The sequence below is a fragment of the Malaclemys terrapin genome, chromosome 9 (assembly GCF_027887155.1).
Source record: "Malaclemys terrapin pileata isolate rMalTer1 chromosome 9, rMalTer1.hap1, whole genome shotgun sequence".
In the NCBI taxonomy this organism is placed as follows: domain Eukaryota; kingdom Metazoa; phylum Chordata; order Testudines; family Emydidae; genus Malaclemys; species Malaclemys terrapin.
In genome coordinates, this window is record NC_071513.1 from 73,970,858 (window position 1) to 73,992,685 (window position 21,828).

Consider the following 21,828-nt stretch of genomic DNA (forward strand, 5'->3'; position numbering starts at 1 on the left):
ATCTCTAGAAAGCTGGCATTTTGTCATAAGATTAATCTCTAATTATTTCCTCCCCAAATCATTTAATTTCTGGATACAATGACTGCATCTGCAAATAAGTTCCCCTTTCCCTACACCCCTTCAACAATACCTTCCTAGTAGCAAAAATATGATGGATCTTAACTGGAGCCAAATGCCATCTATACAGTAAATTTATACAAATTTTCATTATCAGCTACACAAATTGATGATGTACATCTCCTTTCCCCAGATAAAGATCCATTCATTCAGATCAATTTATTTGTTCAAATCCTTCTCCAGTCTTTTCAGCTAGGTTGTTTTCTTAACATCTTTTTCACTCAAAATGGTATATGCCTTAGAAATTAAACCTGGTGTTCCAGCTTGCTCCTGGGTCAAATCCTCAAATGTGGTTAAAGATTTAAATAGAGCTCCCTTATATACCCAGATTTCAAAATAAAATTTTGACTGAATATTGAAAATATAGGATTTTTATATTATTTACATTATTACATACCTCTTGGTATGATTTCAAATCAGGAGTTAGGAACAGCTGTCCAAATTGAGTAATCTCAGCTACTACACACAACAAGTAGTCACTCTGATATTTCCTAGAGATAAATTCCTGATTATTAAAAAATGCAGTCAAGGGAGAGGAATTTAGAAAACTTGTCCAAGGCTACTAAGGCAGTCTGGATGAATGGGAGATTATTTTTGGTGACCTAAACTTCTTTTTAGCCTAACAATGACTATGAATAGCTATATCTGAACTCCAGTCTTGTTAGAGTTTACCCAGTGTTTGGATGTTTTACTGTTAAATCCAGCTGATCACATCTTTTAATTGTGATGCATAATAATAAGTAGCAGCTAAATTAGGGAAAGCTAATCCACCTCACTTTGTAGATTTATATAAGAACTTTAGAACCCACCCTTTGTCCTTTATGTTTCTATATGAATTTTAATAGCACATCCTGCCATGTTTTTAATGCCATGTCAGCACTAACAGGGATACGCTGAAACAAATATAACTTTGGGAGCACATTAGTCTTTACCATAGCTGTCCTACCTGGCCAAGAAATTTCATAGTTGTTCTATTACTCAAAGTCTAATTGTTTTATTCTACATTGGAGGGAATTTGCCTTTAAAAGATTTTTGTATTTTTTCCACAATATTTATTCCTAAATGTTTTAAAGATTCCTTTACCCATTTAAAGTTACATGGCTGACAACAGTTTGTTGTGACCCTTTTGGGAATATTAACACCTAAAACATAAGCTTTATTATAGTTTATTTTGAAGCCTGACACCTGCCCAAATTAAAGTCAATTTTTGTATAATATTTAACCAGGCTTCTGGATCCTGCAAATATAACAAGAAAACATCAGCATACAAAGCTATTTTTTATTCTAAACCAGAAATTCTTTTGATGCCCTTTACCAAGGGTCTACTTCTCATTTATGGTAAACGGCTCGCTTGCCATAGCAAACAACAGAGGGGAAAACAGGCAGCCCTGTCTTGTACCCTTAGACAAACGAAAAGGAGGGGATTGACGACCATTAACCAAAACAGGAACTTGAGGATGAGTATACAGGGCCAAATTAGTGGCTATATTTGACCTTAATCTCTCTTTGCCTCGGCTCAACACCTGTAAAATAAGAATAAACACCCCCTCATCTCACTGGGTTTTGTTAAGATATAATTAATATTTGTTAAGCACCCAAGGTACTGTAATGATGAGAACCATAAAAAAAAAAGCTCATGAGGAAATTCAGATCAAGTTTTGAATCATGTTTAGTAAATAAGGCATGGTGCCAAACATTGAACAAAGAGAAAACACAACATTGAAGTGCTGTTTATTAAGTAAGCACCATTCACACTGTGCACTGAATGAGGCAGGAGTCGTGCAGAAAAAAATTAGTATGTGTTTATGTAACTAAAGACTATTATAAAGCTGGGCTAAATTAAGGTTGAACAGACAACTTTAATTTGGACATTTCCTAACCTTTGAGTTCTTGACTTTGAAATTAATGTTCTTTTGTGTGTAATATACATATTGTACAAGTAGACAACAAATGATTTATTTTTTTTATTAAAGGAAAGCAAATGAGTTTTCTCCAACCATTATTGATACATGACACAGCAGAGGATTATTTCCAGCATCCCAAGTCCCCTCTCTCTGAAGGCACAACACTTCTATTTTCTCAAATACAGTTCCTTTAAAGAGTGAAGGAAAAGCATGTGTAGGTTTTCAGTACAATGCCAGGAATATGACTAAGGCAAAACTTACATACTCATGAACAGGAAGTAGAATCCAAGTGTTAAACTGACATAGTTGTCTAACACAGTAAAAATAAAGTTATACAAACCATTGAGAGAAAGAAGAAAGAAATAGTTTGGAAGTCAAAGCTTCTCTACTATTTAACAAATGAGCAGTTTTTAATATATGTAGTACTAAAGCTGACAAAACCCCATTCAGAGAGTAATTCTCAATGCCAGTTTGGAGCATCTTTGTATTCTCTAGAATTTGTCATTAGAATCCTGCCTCGACAAGAAAGGAGAAGGTAAAGAACACTTTCATCTTAAAGAATAGATGCTTTCAATATGGATATTCAAGTGGGTTAAACATTTACTGAATATTCCAAAGGTGGAAAAAGGATTTAGACATTGTGAGTGAACTGTGATACCTAATTAGAAGAGGGGAAAAAACAGTGATTTTTAATTATGCCACAGGTAAAACAAAGGAGTAATTATACTTATGTGAATTACACTTGTTTATTAATACATAATATAGTGAAAAAGGTGAAGGGGTAGAAGGGATAGTTCCATCATTCTGGAAGCAGAATCCTAATGCAAAATACATTCACAATTAACATGACTTAAACCTTAGTAACAATAAGGTATAACATTTGTCCTTTATTCAGCTATCCATTAGAAAAGTAAATAAAATAGAAACAAAAAGAAACAGTTGGCATTGTATCTGTTTAGTTTTATCCTTAAATTTATGTTAAGGCTATGGTCTTCTTTTGTATGCCCTTTGAAAAGCAACAGGCTGAGATTATTATTGAATCTTGATAATCTAAAGTGATTCTAATACTTCTGGGATACCGAGGTGGATCCCCCTCATGTTACCCCGTAAGCGTGAATGGGGCAGTTGTCTGTGATGTAGTGCAGAGTTTGTACCTCACCACAGTCACAATTTGGCAATTCTCTTGAACTCACAGGTTCAAGATAAACATGACACAAAGTCACTTCCCCCCAAGTTAGTACATTCATGTTCATTCAACTAATATTAATACTCTGCAATTTAATAGCACCTTTTAGGAGGATCAAAGTGTTTTACAAAGTCACTGAGCCAACTCCACTCTGAGAGATCACTTCAACTATTGTATTGCAGCCACCTTTTGAGTGGAACATCCTAGCTGTTCCAAACAATACACAGCAACAGCAGTTTAGGGTCAAAAGTAAAGAATACTGTATCCAACTGGGAATGCATGAGAAAATAAGGTAATGGAATTACAGGAATTGGAAGCTGGCAAGGACACTTAATAAAATGCCATGGGATATTTAATCAACACAGGCAGTCATCAGAACTTGTTTTGAGTCTCCTCTGAACGAAAGCACCTTCATTAGCACAGTGCCCCTTAACGCCACATCTGTAACCAGAGGGAAGAGTGTCAATTACTGAATCAGGCCAGGTCTATACTTAAAACTTTTGCCAGTAACGTAGATTAGGGGTGAGACTTTATTATTTTAAAACATAACATTTCTATACTGGCAAAAACACTAGACATCCTGGCAAAATAATGCTTTTGCTGGTATAGTTTATACAGGGTCCCCAACCTGTTATGTTCACAGCATACATACAGAGAAGTCAGATAAACAAATGCATTGCAACCTTCCAGCAAGAGAAAAACTATCTCTAGAATTCAGAATGATAACACAAGAAAACCAAAAACAGAAACAGAGCAGGCTGCTCCCTAAAACTCACCCCACGTTAGGGCTTGGCTACACTTGCAAGTTACAGCGCATTAAAGGAGCCCTGGGTGCACTAGCTCACTACCCATCCACAATGGCAAAGCACATAAAGTGCTCTGACTCCACGACTAGAGCGCTCCTGGTACTCCACCTCGGCGAGTAAAATAACATTTGATGCGCCCCCGCTGGAGCGCCCCAGCATCAGTGTGAATGAGGTGTTGCATTACTGCGCTCTGATCAGCCTCCGGAAATGCCCCATAATCCCCTTAAGTCAAGTGGCCACTCTTGTCATTGTTTTGTATATGCCCTTTGAAAGCTCCATTTGACAGCCGGCATGCTTATCTGTTCTGAGACAAAGCAACCATTAATGTGGAATGCTGTGAGAGAGAGGCGGGGGGGAGGGGGAGGTCTGCTGCTGTCTGAACTTACGAGACAGCATGCTGACATGCTCTCAGCCCCCCAGAAACCCACTCTCTCCCCCCACATACACACAACACACTCCCTGTCACACTCCACCCCACCCTCCCATTTGAAAAGCATGTTGCAGCCACTTGCATGCTGGGATAGCTACCACAATGCACTGCTCTCTGTGGCCGTTGCAAGAGCCACTAATGTGGCCACGCCAGTGCGCTGTCAGTGTGGACAGACTACAGCGCTTTTCATACTGTGCTCTACGAAGGCTGGTTTAACTCAAAGCGCTCTGCATCTGCAAGTGTAGCCATGCCCTTACTCTAAGCTAACTGGCTGCAGAACAGACTCTGATCACATGCTTTCCTGCAGAGCCCCCCAGCCTTCAAGCTGGACCAGGAAATTCCTTACAAATTAAAGTGACAGTCTACAATTCCAATGCAGTTTTAAATATACCACACAAACAAAAAAAAAACAACAACAACATGCTTTTCCCAGTATGCTTAGTCAGTAGAGCTATAGCAGCAAGCCTTTTCTAGTGTAGTCTAGGCTTAAGTATTTCTAAAATTTACCGTGTTGGTGTCCTGACTGAAACAATACTTATAACTTCCTGAGAGGTCACTTATCGAAGTGCTGACCAGACCTAAGCCTAAGCCTGATTAGTTTTTTAAATCTTACAGGCCCTCAGTGTACACTACAAAGTTTTGCTGGCATAACTATGCTGGCTAGGAACACGTTAAAAAAAAGTCACAGTGCCTAGCTAACATAGCTGCATCTACACTGCTGGCATAGCTATGTTGCCGAAGAGCACTTCTGTCAGCATAGCTAATGTAGTACGGGGAGAGGTGGCTTAGGAATGCCCGCAAAAGAAATCCTGTTGGCTTATGCTGGGTCTCCATTACTGCACTCTTCTGGTTTAGCTATACCGGCAAGCATTTGTAATGTAGACAGTTAAGGATTACAGAATAAGTGTGGCTGCAGAAAACACAACACCTTAGGCTCCGCCTACCCTGGGGCTAAAACTGCATTAGCAAAATTGGTTTTGATCCTTACTGTGGATAAGACTTAGTTGTCCTGTGTTTTGTAATTTGGAACCCAACTCCCAAAAACCACCACCTGTGGTCATGTTTTTGCACTCGTTTCTAGTGCAATCCACTAAGCTTATATTATCTTTATAGCCCTGAATTCTGGAACACAGTTATCAGAAATATCTTATAACCAGTCCTAACAGTTAAGACTAGCTGGAAATTGCTTACAAACTAATGTTCAAATCAGACAGAACTCTCCAAGGCTGGGTCAAGGACTATGATTATTTTGTAGGGCCTTAGGATCTGTTCCCTTTGGCTCTCTGCCAGAGCCCAAACCTGTGAATCTTCAGGGCATGATGAAAGATGCATTTATTTTGTTTAACATCTGATTAACATGATTTGATTTTGTGATTTTTTTTGTAATTAAAAACACCAAGCTGCCATAGTAGCAGACACTATAGATATTAGTCAGATTTAGTAATAAAAACATTTAAAGTTGGAGTCTTCTCTTTTACAGTTATTTCTAAAAGCAACCCCATGAGATCTTAGTCTGCTTGGATTTCCCAAGCTACTGTGATTATATGTTTTTGGTTTCTTTAAAATATAGGGCCATATGTTACCCTTATGTGGGAAAAACCACAGAGAAACTATGAAACTATCCAAATTTCCAGTGACAGTTTCCTCCAAATCATTCTCTTGGGAACGGCAGGCTTTGCTCTTCAAAGAATAGATAGAAGATTACATTCCATAAGACCACAGCTCTTTGGCCATCCTATAGAGGAGCCTTGGACAACTCACTTGGTTCCCCAGGCCTAATGGCAGCATGACCTCCTAAAAGCCAGTACTTTCCTTCTTGCAGATTTCCTTCATGTGTCACATTTCACTATTCTCCCTAGGGCAGAGTATTAGGCCTGGTCCCCACAAACCCCCCACTTCGGACTAAGGTACGCAAATTCAGCTACGTTAATAACGTAGCTGAATTCAAAGTACCTTAGTCCGAACTTACCGCGGGTCCAGACGCGGCAGGGAGGCTCCCCCGTCGATGCCGCATACTCCTCTCGCCGAGCTGGAGTACCGGCGTCGACGGCAAGCACTTCCGGGATCGATCCCAGAACATCGATTGCCTGCCGCCGGACCCGGAGGTAAGTGTAGACGTACCCTTACTGTCATGCTGAGAGGTATTGGTGACTGCATGGATCACAAGCGTCACTGATATTGATGGATGTGAATACACCCTTCAATTCACATAACTGAGGATAAAACAAAAAAGGGGTGTGTGAACCTGCCCAGGAGTTTTGAACTGAGTGGGTGGAGGGGCTTTACTGAGTATTGTGTGGGCAAGGGTGTGTGCGCCCAAGTGTGAAGGAAGGCAGAACACAGAAAACCAAAGAGTGAGGCAGACAGCTTGACAAAGCAGCAGAAAGTATTCTGGGAAGAGATTTTTTGGGTCAGGGTGCAGAGTGAAAAGAAGCTTGTTGGTGGCACAAGCAAAAGAAGCTGTTATCTGCTATCTGATTCATTCTGTGTTCAGAGACAAAGGACTTGGCAAAAATTTGTTTTTAAATAACCAAAACTGCATCACAAACACCTCATTATCACAAATTTCTCTTTTTAACTGGACCAATCTACTAGACCCTGATTTTTTTGACTAACCACTCAGATAAAAAACAGTGGTAGAAGTGGTGGAAGAAAAGAAGAGGGGGGGGAAATATAAATCAGGATCAGGCAGCGAGCGTCTTACAGGCCTGCTGTTGGAGCAAGAAACTGAGATTGGATAGGCAAGTTGAATAATCACCTGAGGACTGCTTGCCCCAAGAAATCATTTGCATTACAGCTGACCTAACACTTAACTGAAAACCCAAAGCCATGACAGAGCAGATAAAAATGTGGCAATCTGGGTCACCCACTCAACACAAAACCCCCATTGCAGATGGTGGGAGGCGATACATTCGTATTTTTATGAAGAATAACGTGTTGATTTACAGTCATTTTGCAAGTGCTTCAATTAAAAATTGTATCAGGGCTAAGCAGTTTAAAAGGTCCGTCCTGGAAGACGGTTGGATAATCGGTGCACTGCTGTACTATTCCTCCCCCCTCCCTCACCCCAGATGTCCGGGTAGTGAAGTCCCTCATCACCACCAAGTCCTGTGTTTTGGATGATTGTTAGTTGTGCTTTGGGGAGGGAAAAAAACAAAAACAAAAAAACCCCCAAAACTGCATCCACCTCTTCATCCCGGTTAGGTGGTCTATAGTAGACCCTTACCATGACACCAACCATTTTTTTACCCTTTTTATTCTTACCCAGAGACTTTCAGGCCTCCTGTTTTATCTAAACCTTGGTACAAACGTACACATCTTTGATATTCAAGGCAACTCCTCCTCCCTTTTTTCCCCTGCCTGTCCCTTCCTGACAAAGCTACACCCTTCACCCAACATTCCAGTCACGTGAATTATCCCGCCAAGTTTCTGTGAAGCTAATTGTTCTAATTGTGATTATTCACTAGTATTTCTAGTTCCTCCGGTTTATTCCCCATACTTCTTGCATTACTACATAAACATCTAAGATGTTCATTAAATTTCCCCTCTATATTCCCTTTTGTCTCTCTTTTGTCCCTGCTGTGATTGCTCCTGTTCCCTCGCCCCCAAATTCTGACCCAGGTCTCCATGTTTTGGATTTACCTGCAGGCTGTTGTCTCCTGTTTAAAGCCGGTTATCTCCAGTTTAAAGCTTGCATCATTAAGTTAGCCAGTCTGTATCTGAAGATACTCTTCCCCTTCCTTGATAGGCAGACTCCATCTCTGCTCAGCAGTCCTTCTCAGAATACCATCCCCCGGTCAAGGAAGCCAAAATCCTCCTGGCAACACCATCCACACAGTCATACATTTCCTTCAGGATGTGTTTGTCTCTGTGTGGGTCCCAACCCTTGACCTGAAGGATCGATGAGAATACCTTCTGCGCCCCCAACTCTTTCACCCTCACTCCCAGAGCCCTGTACCCACTTCTGATCTCCTCAGGGTCACACCTTGTAGTATCATTAGTACCCACATGGATAAGCAGCATGGGGAAATAGTCAAAAGGCCTGATGATCCTCGGCAATCCTTCCATAACATCTTGGATATGGGCCCCTGGCAGGCAGCACACATCCCAGGATGTCATGTCAGGCCAACAGATTGACGCATCTGTCCCCCTTATAAGGGGGTCCCTGACCACTACCACCCTTTGTTTCCTCTTGAGGGTGGTGGCTGTAATCCTCCCAGCCTTGGGGGTATATGGCTTCTCCTCCTTCACCTTTAGGGGAGATTCCTCGTCCCTCATTGCCAGGGGAGCATACCAGTTTATCTCTATGGATGGTGCATAGGGAGCAAGGGTGGAGCACTGCCTGCTACCAGAAGTTACCAGAAGCTAGCTTCCTTCGGCCTGGTCCACACTAACCCCCCAGTTCGAACTAAAATACGCAACTTCAGCTACGTGAATAACGTAGCTGAAGTCGAAGTACCTAAGTTCGAACTTACCGCGGGTCCAGACGCGGCAGGCAGGCTCCCCCGTCGACTCCTCATACTCCTCTTGCGGAGCAGGAATACCGGCGTTGACGGCGAGCACTTCCGGGATCGATCCCAGAAGATCGATTGCTTACCGCCGGACCCGGAGGTAAGTATAGACCTACCCTTCCTGTGAAGGAGTAGTTTTCATCCTCCCCTGGTGGTGCTACTGCAGTCCTCGCCAGCTGGATTACTTCTTCCACCTTGGAGGTCTCCATATGCATGTTTCCATGTGTGTGTGGATGCTCCTCAGCCTAGCCACCTCCTCCTGTAGCTCTCCCAACTGCTTCCAACTCTCACACTGGATGGTCTGCCTCTCCTGGCTTTCTATGCAGGCCACAATCTCTGCAAATCCACACCAGGACCTGGAATCCAGTCGGTTCTTTTTCTGGACACAAGTGCAGATAGAGAAGCCTCTTTCTTTGAGGGGGTCAATAAGCATGCGGACAAAGGAGATCCACTGAATATAGTGTATTTAGATTTTCAGAAAGCTTTGACAAGGTTCCTCACCAAAGGATCTTAAGCAAAATAAGCAGTCATGGGATAAGAGGGAAGGTTCTCTCATAGATTGAGAACTGGTTAAAAAGATAGGAAAAAAGGGTAGGAATAAATAGTCAGTTTTCAGAATGGAGAGAGGTAAATAGTGGTGTTCCCCCAGGGATCTGTAATAGGCCCAGTCCTATTTAACATATTCATAAACAATCTGGAAAAAGGGGTAAACAGTGAGGTGGCAAAATTTGCATATGATACAAAACTACTCTTGACCGGGGGATGGTATTCTGAGAAGGACTGCTGAGCAGAGATGGAGTCTGCCTATCAAGGAAGGGGAAGAGTATCTTCAGATACAGACTGGCTAACTTAATGATGCAAGCTTTAAACTGGAGACAACCGGCTTTAAACAGGAGACAACAGCCTGCAGGTAAATCCAAAACATGGAGACCTGGGTCAGAATTTGGGGGCGAGGGAACAGGAGCAATCACAGCAGGGACAAAAGAGAGACAAAAGGGAATATAGAGGGGAAATTTAATGAACATCTTAGATGTTTATGTAGTAATGCAAGAAGTATGGGGAATAAACTGGAGGAACTAGAAATACTAGTGAATAATCACAATTAGAACAATTAGCTTCACAGGCAGACTGCGAAGAGCTACAAAAGGATCTCACAAAACTGGGAGACCTAGGCAACAAATTGGCAGATGAAATTTAATGTTGATAAATGCAAAGTAATGCACATTGGAAAACAATCCTAACTATACATACACAATGATGGGGTCTAAATTAGCTGTTACCATTCAAGAAAGATCTTGAAGTCATTGTGGATAGTTCTCTGAAATCATCCACTCAATGTGCAGTGGAAGTCAAAAAAGCGAACAGAATGTTGGGAATCATTAAGAAAGGGATAGATAATAAGACAGAAAATATCATATTGCCTCTATATAAATCCATGGTACGCCCACACCTTGAATACTGCATGCAGAGGTGGTCGCCCCATCCCAAAAAAGATATATTGGAATTGGAAAAGGTTCAGAAAAGGGCAACAAAAATGATTAGGAGTATAGAACGGCTTCCGTATGAGGCGAGATTAATAAGACTGGGACTTTTCAGCTTGGAAAAGAGGCGACTAAGGTGTGGGGGGGAGGGAGATATGATAGAGGTCTATAAAATCATGAGTGATACAGAGAAAGTAAATAAGGAAGTGTTATTTAGTCCTTCTCATAATACAAGGACAAGGGGCCACCAAATGAAATTAATGGGTAGCAGGTTTAAAACAAAACACAAGAAAGTATTTTTTCACGCTACGCGCTGCCAACCTCTGGAACTCCTTGCCAGAGGGTGTTGTGAAGGCCAATACTATAACGGGGTTCAAAAGGGCGCTAGATAGATTCATGGAAGATAGGTCCATCAATGGCTATTAGCCAGGATGGGCAGGAATGGTGTCCTTAGCCTCTGTTTGCAGAAGATGGGATTGGGTGACAGGGCATGGATCACTTGATGATAACCTGTCTTTTCATTCCCTTTGGGGCACCTGCCATTGGCCACTGTCAGAGGGCAGGATACTGGGCTTGATGGACCTTTGGTATGACCCAGTATGGCCATTCTTATGTTACGTTCTTACAAGTGATGGCACTAGTGATGCGGCCTTTCCTAACCATGCTGATTTTATTCTTTCATTCTCCTACAAACTCCCTCTGCTATCCTCTTGTTCTTACACTTAAAAATATAAACTTTTTGGCCTACCAAAAAACTTCCCATTTCTCTATCTAATCAATAAATTAGTTTTGTAAATGTACTGGGATTAGGTTTATGTCTGAGTTCTGTTTTTGAGATCAGTCTACCAAGAAAAGCTACCTTGTTAGATTACATTTTTTCTAAACCATTATAAAATTCAATGTGTTAGGTGTTTTTAGTGAAACAGATATTCAAAAACACAATAAAGATATGGGGGGGAGGGGAATAAAGAGGAGAAAAGTTACTAATCTAAAAAACCAGGAAAATATTTTCACTATGATATACTCATTCTTCTTGGCATTGCCATCTGGATCCAGACATTCTTCCTCTGTATTTTCACTAGCTTCCAAAGAGAGAGCGTGTACTAGCTGCTTAAGTTGAATGCAGATTGAGCGCGCGCGAGAGAGAGAAACATTTGGGATGAAAGGAACAATATAAATAGCTTTCTTTCATCACTTCCTTATTATTTCTCCAATAGCCATGATCAGAAAAAGGTTTTCCTGAATTTTGATTAATAAAGATTGTGATTAAAAACCCACTTGGTTAACCTTTGAGCAAAACATCCTTCTTTTGAGTTTTAAAACAAAGTGAAACTCCAAAATAACAATCCAAATCAATCTCAAGGCCTCAAAGAGAATCCTAATAAAGAGGAAAGTTTTTGACAGATGATAACGCAAAAACATTTAGCAAACACAAATCTCCCCACCAACATTAATGCCAATGATATGTGCATCAGCCCCCAGCCTGGCCATGGCTCCACCACCCGGCCTCAACTGTGGGGGGGGGAGGGAGCACGGTGGGAGGTAAAAAGTTTGGGGATCACTGACCGAAGCTTACCATCCCATGACAATCTGGGTAGGCCTACCTTCTGCAGATACCCCAGCAGGGGGTCTGAGTTTATATTTGGTTTTCTGGAACAGCTACCCAGCAACTGCCTCCTCTCGAGAGAAAAACCCTTATAATCCAACCAGAGTTCCTTTGGTTCTTGTCAGTTCTCATACTTTTGCCCTGTTTGTCAGAATCAGTTCAGTAGGGCATAGCAGGAGATTGAGCCAGAGTCTTCAGAGTCAATGGCCCATGACAAGCCTCAAATATTTGCCAAGGAGAGTCTTATCTTAAGCTATTCTTTTCCTCTTGCTTACAACCCACTATTGAACAAAACCAATATATTTATACAGTAAAACCCATTAACCATGTCAATATTATAATATTTATAAATTACAGAGTAGCTCTAACATTTGTCACAATTACTACTTACTATTTGTATTACAGTAGCACCTAGAAGCCTGAATAAAGCCCGGGAGCTGAATCCAGATCCTCTGAATCCCAGTCTAGTACTTTACCACAACTCATCCTCCCTCAGTGGCATAGATTAACCTGGGAGAAGCTCAGTCCATCTTTCCCTTAGTCAGAAGAGTCCCTGCAACATGGAGACTGAGGGTTGAGGTAAGATGGCGGCATATTCACACATTCCAGCCCCCATAAAAAAGTGAGTAATTTAATATTCTGATAGCTTTTGCTATAAGTCTGATTTGGCTTGTCATCTTAAAGCCTTAACACTAGAGTCACTGTTGTGGATCTACAATATAGCATTCACAGATACAGAGGTATCCAATACTTTAAGCTTTAATATTTTAAGTTGGGTCCAAAAAAGTTAAAACCACCACATATAGTGGGTGTACCAACAATTTAGGGGAAGATTTTAAATTGCTAAAGTCTGGAGAGAAGACAGCGTTACAACGAGTTTCTTTTTTGAACAGACAAATTCAATTCCTCTTACCTTTTGATGGACTCTGGTTCTGATCTATAAATCCTTTCAGGTCTCCATTTGTGGAAGTTACACCAATCTGAACAAAACATTTTAGAAGTCTTAAAATATGATCAGCTTTGTAATGATTTTCTACTATGCAACCAACAGTAACCTGAAAAAGGTAAATTTTGCGGATGCGAATGCTTAGGAATCACTTTTATAAGCACTTTATATTACAGTAACTCCTTGCTTAATGTTGTAGTTATGTTCCTGAAAAATGTGACTTTAAGCGAAACGATGTTAAGCGAATCCAATTTCCCCATAAGAATTAATGTAAATGGGGGGGGGGGGGGGAGTTAAGGTTCCAGGGAAATTTTTTTCACCAGACAAAAAACTATATATTATATAGATATACACACAGTATACGTTTTAAACAAACAATTTAATACTGTTCACAGCTATGATGATTGTGAAGCTTGGTTGAGGTGGTGAAATTAGAGGGTAGAAGAGGGAGGGATATTTCCCAGGGAATGCCTTGCTGCTAAATGATGAACTAGCACTCGGCTGAACCCGCAGGGGTTAACACATTGTTGTTAGTGTAGCCTCTCACAGAAGGCAGCACAAACACAAGGGAGGGGAGACAGCATAGCAGACAGAGACAGACACACCTTGTGTGTGGGCGAGAGAGAAAGAGATGCACACTGTCCCTTTAAGTAAGTGACCCACTCTTAAGTGCATTGTCTTTTTAAGCGGATCAGGAAGTTGAGACAGCAGCTGATGCCCCAAGCTCTCTCTGTCTCTCTCCGTCCGTGTCCCCTCCCTGCTCTACATGGAGAAGGGATAAGCAGGGTGCAGGAGCAGGGGACTCCCTGATATTAGCCCCCCACCCTCCCTTTGCACCTGCACAGCAAGCAGGAGTCTCTGGGAGCAGCTCCAAGGCAGAGGGCAGGAGCAGCACATGGCAATGGTGGGAGGGACAGATGAACTGCCCAGCAATTGATAGCCTGCTGGGCGACTGCAGCACAGGGAACTTAGGGGAGCAGGGAGCTGATAGGGGGAGTTGATAAGGGGGCTGCCTGGTTACAAGCCCCCACCAGCTAGCTGCAACGGGCTGCTCTTTCTGAAGCAGTGGACAAAGCAGGCGGCTGCCAAAGGACATTAGAAGGGAGCACTGCACAACTTTAAACGAGCATGTTCCCTAATTGATCAGCAACGTAACAATGAAACAATGTTAACCGGGACGACTAAGTGAGGAGTTACTGTACTCATCTGCTAAATTTAAAGTCTTCAGATTCACAATGTTAAAAAGTAATCAGAAAATTACGTAAGAATGGCCATATTGGGTCAGACCAATGGTCTATCTTGCCCAGTAACTTGTTGTCTGACAGTGGCCAAAGCCAGGTGCTTCAGAGGGAACAACAGAACAGGCAATCATCAAGTGATCCATCCCTGTCATCCACACCAAGCTTCTGGCAATCAGTCTAGGAACACCCAGAGCATGGGGTTGCATCCCTGACTATCTTGGCTAATAGCCAGGGATGGGCCTATCCTCTATGAACTTATCTAATTATATTTTGAAACCCATTATAGTTTTGGCCTTCACAACATCAGTTCCATAGGTTGCGTGAAGTAGTACTTCCTTTTGTTTGTTTTAAACCCGCTGCCTATTAACACAAGAATCAGGGTCACCAAATGAAATTATGTGAAGGAGTAAGCAACACTTCCTTATTCACTTTCTCCACACCATTCATGATTTTATAGACCTCTATCATATCCCCCCTTAGTTGTCTCTTTTCCAAATTGAAAAGACTTTTTAATCTCTCAACATATGGAAGCTGTTCCATAACCCTAATCATTTTTGTTGCCCATCTCTGTACTTGTCCAATTCTAATATATCTAAATCTTTTTTGAGATAGGGTGACCAGAACAGCATGCAATATTCAAGATGTGGGCATACCATGGATTTATATAGCGGAATTATATTTTCTGCTATATTATCTATCCTTCTCTTAATGGTTCATAACATTTTGTTAGCTTTTTTGACTGCCACTGAACACTGAGAAAATGTTTTCAGAGAACTATCCACAGTCTCTTTCTTGCGCAGTAACTGCTAATTTAGATCCCATTATTTTGTATGTGTGGTTGGGATTATGTTTTCCAATGTGCATTACTTTGCATTTATCAACATTGAATTTCATCTGCCATTTTGTTGCCCAGTCACCCAGTTTTGTGAGATCCCTTTGTAACTCTTCGCACTCTGCTTTGGACTTAACTATCTTGAGTAATTTTGTATTGTCTGCAATTTTTGCCACCTCACTGTTTACCTCTTTTTCCAGATCACTTATGAATGTGTGGAACAGTATTGGTCCCAGTATAGATCCCTGAGGGATACTGCTATTTAAGTCTCTCCATTCTGAAAAATGACCATTTATTCCTACCCTTCATTTCCTGTCTTTTAACCAGTTATTAATCCATGAGAGGATCTTCCCTTTTATCCCATGACTGCTTATTTTGCTTAAGAGTCTTTGGTGAGGTACCTTGTCAAAGGCTTTCTGAATGTCCAAGTACACTACATCCACTGGATTGCCCTGGTTAACATGTTTGTTGATCCCCTCGAAGAATTTTAATAGATTGGTGAGGCATATCATTGCTTTACAAAAGCTGTGTTGACTTTTCCCCAACAAATTGTGTTCATCAATGTGCCTGATAATTCTGTTCTTTACTATACTTTCAACCAATTTGGTTGGTACTGAACTTAGACTCACCAGCTTGTAATTGCCAGGATCGCCTCTGGATCCTTTAAAAAAAATAAGTATCACATTTTCTATCCTCCAGTACAGAAACGGATTTAAATAAGTTACACTGCATCGTTAGTAGTTCTGACAGAACTCTTGGTTAAATACCATCTGGTCCTGATGACTATATCTGTTTACTGTGTAACAATTTGCTCCAAAACCTCCTTTTAACACCTCAATCTGGGACGGTTCCTCAGATCTGTCACCTAAACAGAATGGCTCGGATGTGGAAATCTCCCTCAATTTCAAGGTTAAATAAAAGATTCCCATAGTACATCTCAGCAAAGCAGAATACAGAAACAAAACATTTGTTCTAAAACTGTGAAACGTTCTTTGCCAGAGTTAGCACATCTGAGAGGAAGCATGATTTATACAGCACAAGATCCAAAGTTAAGGTTCCCTCTAAACCATTTATTACTGCTTCTTTCAGCAGCTGAAAACAAGGAGCCAGCCATTCTATCACAGTCAGGTTTCTGTTGATCTATGGAAAAGTATTTTTATTACTGTAGCACGTAGGAACCCTAGTTCTCCTCTACACCCCTCAGGCACCGCCATCACCAACCTGCACCCCTCCCCGCACATGCAGGAAGGGGACTGAGGGTGGTTAAAGACTTCTGACCTTCCCCACCGCTTGCTGTGCTCTGAGCTCCTGTCCAACCAGGGAAGATGGCGGCTCTGGGCCCCTGTCAAACGCACAACAGCTGGCAGGGAAGGCAACCTCATAACAAAACCCACCTGCCCTCTTCCTCCTACAGAGACAGCAGCTAGAACCAGGGGTTCTCAGTGTGCAGGTTGTGACCCCTCATGGGGTCGGGAAGTTATTATGTGGGGGACCGTGAGCTGTCAGTCTCCATCCCCAAACCCAGCTTCATCTCCAGCATTTATAAGAATGTTAAATATATATTTTAAAACTGTTTTTAATTTATAAGGGGGGGGGATGCACTCAAAGGCTTGCTGTGTGAAAGGGGTCACACCAATACAAAAGTTTGAGAACCACTGAACAGTCCAGCCAACCCTACAGCATGCCAAGGAGGAAGAGAAGGCAACAGAGGTCAAAGTGAGGCCTGATTATTAAAAGGGACAGGGACATTTCCTCCCCCTTCACCCTCCAGGTGGGAGAGTAGGGAGAGGGCAAAAAAACAAAACAAAACAAAAAACAAACCACAGCCCTAGCATATTAAGTCTTTTCACTGGCAACCAGCGAGGCAATACAAAAGCCAGCCAGGTATCAAACCCACTAGCACTATATTTCGCATGTGTCTGCACTTCTCCTGGAAGACACTGTAGGCATAATTGAATGCTGTTTGTAGAGGAAAGGGCAGTCATATGGACTCGCCCATATGTTGCTCATGTGCCATTTTTCCAAAGATAGGCGTGAAGCCTTATGCAGCTGAGTTCCTCACTTCTCTTCCTACTGCAAGTGCTTCCTGAGAGAATGCCTCTATTTCACTCTCCCTACCATGGGAAGGGATTTTCGGTTTCTCCTTGTGTCAAACTCAGCACTGGAATGCCCCCATCCTCAGTTTACAGTTATGCCTTTCATAAACCCCATGTGACAAGAGTGGACAGAACAAACCAAAGCAGCCCAGCAATGGTGAAAACAGCAAATTGTTGGGGCCTGATGAGCCTTCCTCTTACTTCAAAGTTATGATCATTTTGATATTATATTCTCCAATTAAAAGCTAATCTCTTCCATACTACAGAGGACTCCCATGTGGTTGCAAGTGGGAAAGAAATAACTGGAAAAAATAACCAGCGTATTTAGAGACTTTTAAATTTCCAAAACCTGGGAGTGGATAAAGGTTTAGATAGGGATTTTGTTTATTTTGAAAGAATCCCCTAGACATATTATTGAACCTAGCCCCAGTTAATGCCATTGATACTTGGCAGAAGAGCTATATGTGAACTTGGCAAGGAATATTCTTTCCCTTTGGGGATGTCAATAACCAAAAGAGTTTAACCAAAAACATTTTTGCAGTTTTGTTTTTTATTGGGATTTCCTCTTTTTTAGGAGATGAGTTTGCTGAATCTTTAACAAAAGCTTCCTTAATTCAAAATGTTGCATAGTCACTGAAGCTAAATATGCATTAATAAAAAAAAAAAAAAAAAAAAAAAAAAAAAAAAAAAGGTTTTACATGGTCTGACATTCTATTTTCCTGTTAATAGTTCAACTTGGCTCTTGTGAGGTCTCCATTTCACTAGCTCTTTAAGTCAGTCTTTCAGACTAGGCACTTTTTGAATGTACTTTTTTTTTTTTCTTTTTTTTTTTAATTCTGGTCGTCTTTATACTTTATAAAGCATCAAAAATGAAAAAAAGGCACATGACCAACTTTTTCCTCCTGTGGAGGTCACCTTTAATATTCCTAAAGCACAATCTTAATATTTAGCTACTAGTGCTGTTTCCCTTCTGTTGCTTTTTATAATATCCTGCTTGAGACAGCAGATGTATTCTGTTGAACAGTGTTTCTCAATGACAGGTCCATGGACTGGCACCAGTCCCTGAGATCCCCCTGACAGTTTAGAAAGGCAGTAAGTTGGGCCCTGGTATCAAAAAAGTTGAGAAACACTGCCGCAGAATACAAGAGCATGCAAACAGCCTCTTTTGCAAGGCATTTGATGCAAGGATATGAGCAGCTTCCTTTCTGTTATTTTGGCTGCCAGGGAAAGTAGTTATAGTCTATAACAGTTCTTAGGATGACCCAACTTGGCAGATAAGATGTAAAGAATATCTGCTTTAAAGACATGTTTTAAATGTTCTTTATACGCCATGCGCTCAGTCACTTTTAATTTTCTTATAATGATCTTTCCCTCCCTGCATTCTACCTCTTTTCCTTTCTCCCTGTTCTTTCCACACAAAAAGATTAACTGGTATTAAGTTTAAACTTGATACATAACTAGACGAAAACAAAACTGTGGAAAATAAAGTGTATTAACCTCTTAAAAAGATTCTTGAAAGTTTTATACTTTGTATTTTCCACTTAAGTTATAAAACTTATTAGCCTATTTAAAAAATAATAATTCAGAAATACTTTGAAATTAGAGTCTTAAATGTGAGAGAAATTAGACAGCGCAGACTTATGGAAGTGTGACATGAGAAGGCCACATCATCCCATTAATTTTTAATGAAGACTTCTCATAGAAAGCAATGGGGAATCCTATTTCAAAAAGAGTGGGACAATGTGACCAATGATTCATTCAAGTTTGTTGGGGGTTTCAAGCACTGCACGATACTTCATACAAAGCCATTAAAAATTTACTTCAATATAATATTTTGGTATACAGGAAAATGATTGCCTGTTAGAACTTTCTGATTGTATTTCTTTACCACTTGTGACCTTTGGTAAGACATCACCGCACCAAATTATTTTGCCATGTGAAAAACTGGGATAATTCGGATTCCTCCAAGTGCAAGACGCATTTCTTTGACTTTGCTTTCTCTAAAATTAATACATAGCAACATATTTTAAAAAACCTACCACAACAAGCCACTACATTCATTTCCAACTTGAAAAAAACATGCAAGAACAAACCACATGACAAATACTAGTCTCATAACTTAATGCACTACTGGAAGGCGCTCAGGTATTTGTAAGATCCTATATAGAAAAGGCTGTCCTCTGCTGTCTGTGTCTTGTCGTGGTGGGACAGCTAGCGTGCTCTAACAATCCCCAGAGTCTGTGTCGGTGGAGGCTTTTTGCTCCTGGAAGGATCAACCATGCCAGATTGGTCTGTGCGGGAGGGGCCAGACAATACAGACACCATGGTCCTCCAGGTTGGGGGGTTAGGCACAGGGATAACAACCTTGTCCCGTAAAAAAACCAAAATATCTTACAGAAACAGCGATGGAGAAATTGATCATTATTGTGTGTGATGGCCTTCAGGAGTCAATGGCCCGTATGATTACCAGAGGTGAAAGCCGAAAGGAAGCCACTGGCATGAAGACTCAAGTACTCAACACCAAGACAAAAACAAACTTGTTTTTTGGAATGTACAGAAAACAACGAAACAGGGAAGCTAGCTCAGGTCACAGCAGAGATGAGATGCTACAGCTTACACATCCTGGGTGTCAATGAGAGCAAATGGACAGGATCAGGAAGATTAACAACAGCCTCGGGAGAAACTTTGCTGTATTTTGGATAAGATGATAGACAACACCATGAGGGTGCTGCCATCCTTTTGAAGGAGGAAGTGGAGCATTCCCTGCTTGAATGGAAGTCCATCAGCAGCCGAGTTATGAGAGCCAGACTGAAAGGGAAACACAATAATATCACCCTGATTCAGTGCTATGCTCTGATAAATGACAGTGATGAAGAAATAAAGGACAAATTCTACCTTACATTACAGGCAGAGTTAGTGAGAGTACCACACTACGACCTAACTATCATCATGGGAAACCTGAACGCCAAGGTCGGTAAGGAGAACACAAACAATGACAGAGCAATGGGAAGACATGGATGTGGCACCATGAATGAAAACTGAGAGAGGTTTGTTGATTTCCATAAAATGAATGACCTAGTCATCGGCGGAACCCTATTTCAACATTGTGAAATTCACAAGCTGACATGGTGTTCTCCAAATGGCAGAAATAAGAACCAGATTGACCATATGATGATCAATGGCAAATGGCGACGCTCACTGCCAGATGTGAAGTGAGAAGGGGTTCAGATGTTGGCAGCGACCACCACCTTGTGACAGCCTCCATCAAGCTAAAACTGAGAAGTGTGGGTCCACCAAACAAGGGACATAGACATTATGACCCTGACAAGTTAAAGTCCCCCGAAATATAGAAAGCCTTCGTTCTGCAGTTAAAGAACAGGTTTCAGGCACTTGCAGACCTGGATGAAGAGGAGGGGAATGCAGATGAGATCAACAAGAAGTGGGACAAAGTAACAGCAATTTATAAACAGAGCAGTGAAGCCTGTCGAGGCTACAGGGAGAAGAGAAGGAAGGAGTGGATTACACCCAGCACATGGAACGCCACAGAAACCAGACGAGAAGAAAAAAGTTTTAGACACAAAATCCCAGAAGCTAAAGGACAAATACCACGAGCAGCAGAGCAAGGCACACCGGGAGGTCAAACACCTTGTGAGAGAGGACAAACGACATTATAGTGATAATCTGGCAACACAAGCAGAGGATGCAGCTGCTTGTGGTGAACAAGGAACCATCTACAAAATGATGCGGCTTATCAGTGGTAAACGATAGACACCAACAAACACACTCATCAGGGACAAACAAGGCCACCTACTAACAGAAAAAGAACAAGAAATGCGCTGGACAGAGCATTTCAAAGAATTGCTGAACAGGGACCCAACTACAGAGGACACAAACATCCAGGAGGCAGAAGAATATCTTGATAACACAGACACCCCAACTATGGAAGAGATCATTCAAGCCATCAAATCCTTAAAATTTTGGGAAAGCTCCTGGCAAGGATAACTTGAACGTAGAATTGTTCAAGGTAAATCCTGAGTTAGCAGCATCTATCCTGGCCCCTCTATTTACATCAGTGTGGGAAAGGGAAAAAGTGCCAGATGAATGGACCAATGGGGTTATAGTGAAGATACCAAAGGAAGGAACTCTCAGGGATTGCAATAACTGGTGTGTAATAACACTTTTATCTGTGCCAAGTAAAGTGTTCTGTAAGATCATAGTCCAGCGTATATCAGAGGCAGTTGATAGCGTTCTCATAAAAGAGTAAGCCAGTTTTTGGAAAGGGCGTGGATGCACAGACCAGATCTTCACTCTACGGAACATAATAGAACAATACTTAGAATGGCAATGACAACTCTATATAAACTTCATAGACTTTGAGAAGGCTTTTGACAACATTCACAGAACCAGCCTATGGTGCATTCTGTAGGCATATGAAATCCCTCTCCATATAATCATCAAAAGCTTTTATTTCAATTTTACATGCAGTGTTGATCACAGTGAGTTCAGTTTTGAAGTCAAAACAGGAGTACATCCGGGGTGTGTCAGGTCTGTAATCCTCTTCAACATTGCCATCGACTGGATAATGCAGCGTACAACGAAAGACATGCCAAGAGGCATTAAAACAGGGGTCTCAAACTCAATTTACTTTAGGGCCAGTGCCAGTCCTCAAACC

The 21,828-nt window shown here is 41.4% G+C and overlaps 1 protein-coding gene across 5 annotated transcripts in view; it reads right to left on the reverse strand.

Annotated features, from left to right (window-relative positions):
- Positions 1 to 21,828, reverse strand: part of TFDP2 (transcription factor Dp-2) — a 179,088-nt gene that overhangs the window by 111,958 nt on the left and 45,302 nt on the right. For 4 of the 5 annotated variants that reach the window (XM_054040717.1, XM_054040716.1, XM_054040714.1 and 1 more), the window contains exon 3: positions 12,955 to 13,021. The exons of the other annotated variant lie outside the window; for it this stretch is intronic. In XM_054040717.1, the coding sequence (XP_053896692.1) occupies positions 12,955 to 13,021 (67 nt within the window). The remainder of the gene's footprint in view (positions 1 to 12,954; positions 13,022 to 21,828) is intronic. 5 annotated transcript variants of the gene reach the window in all.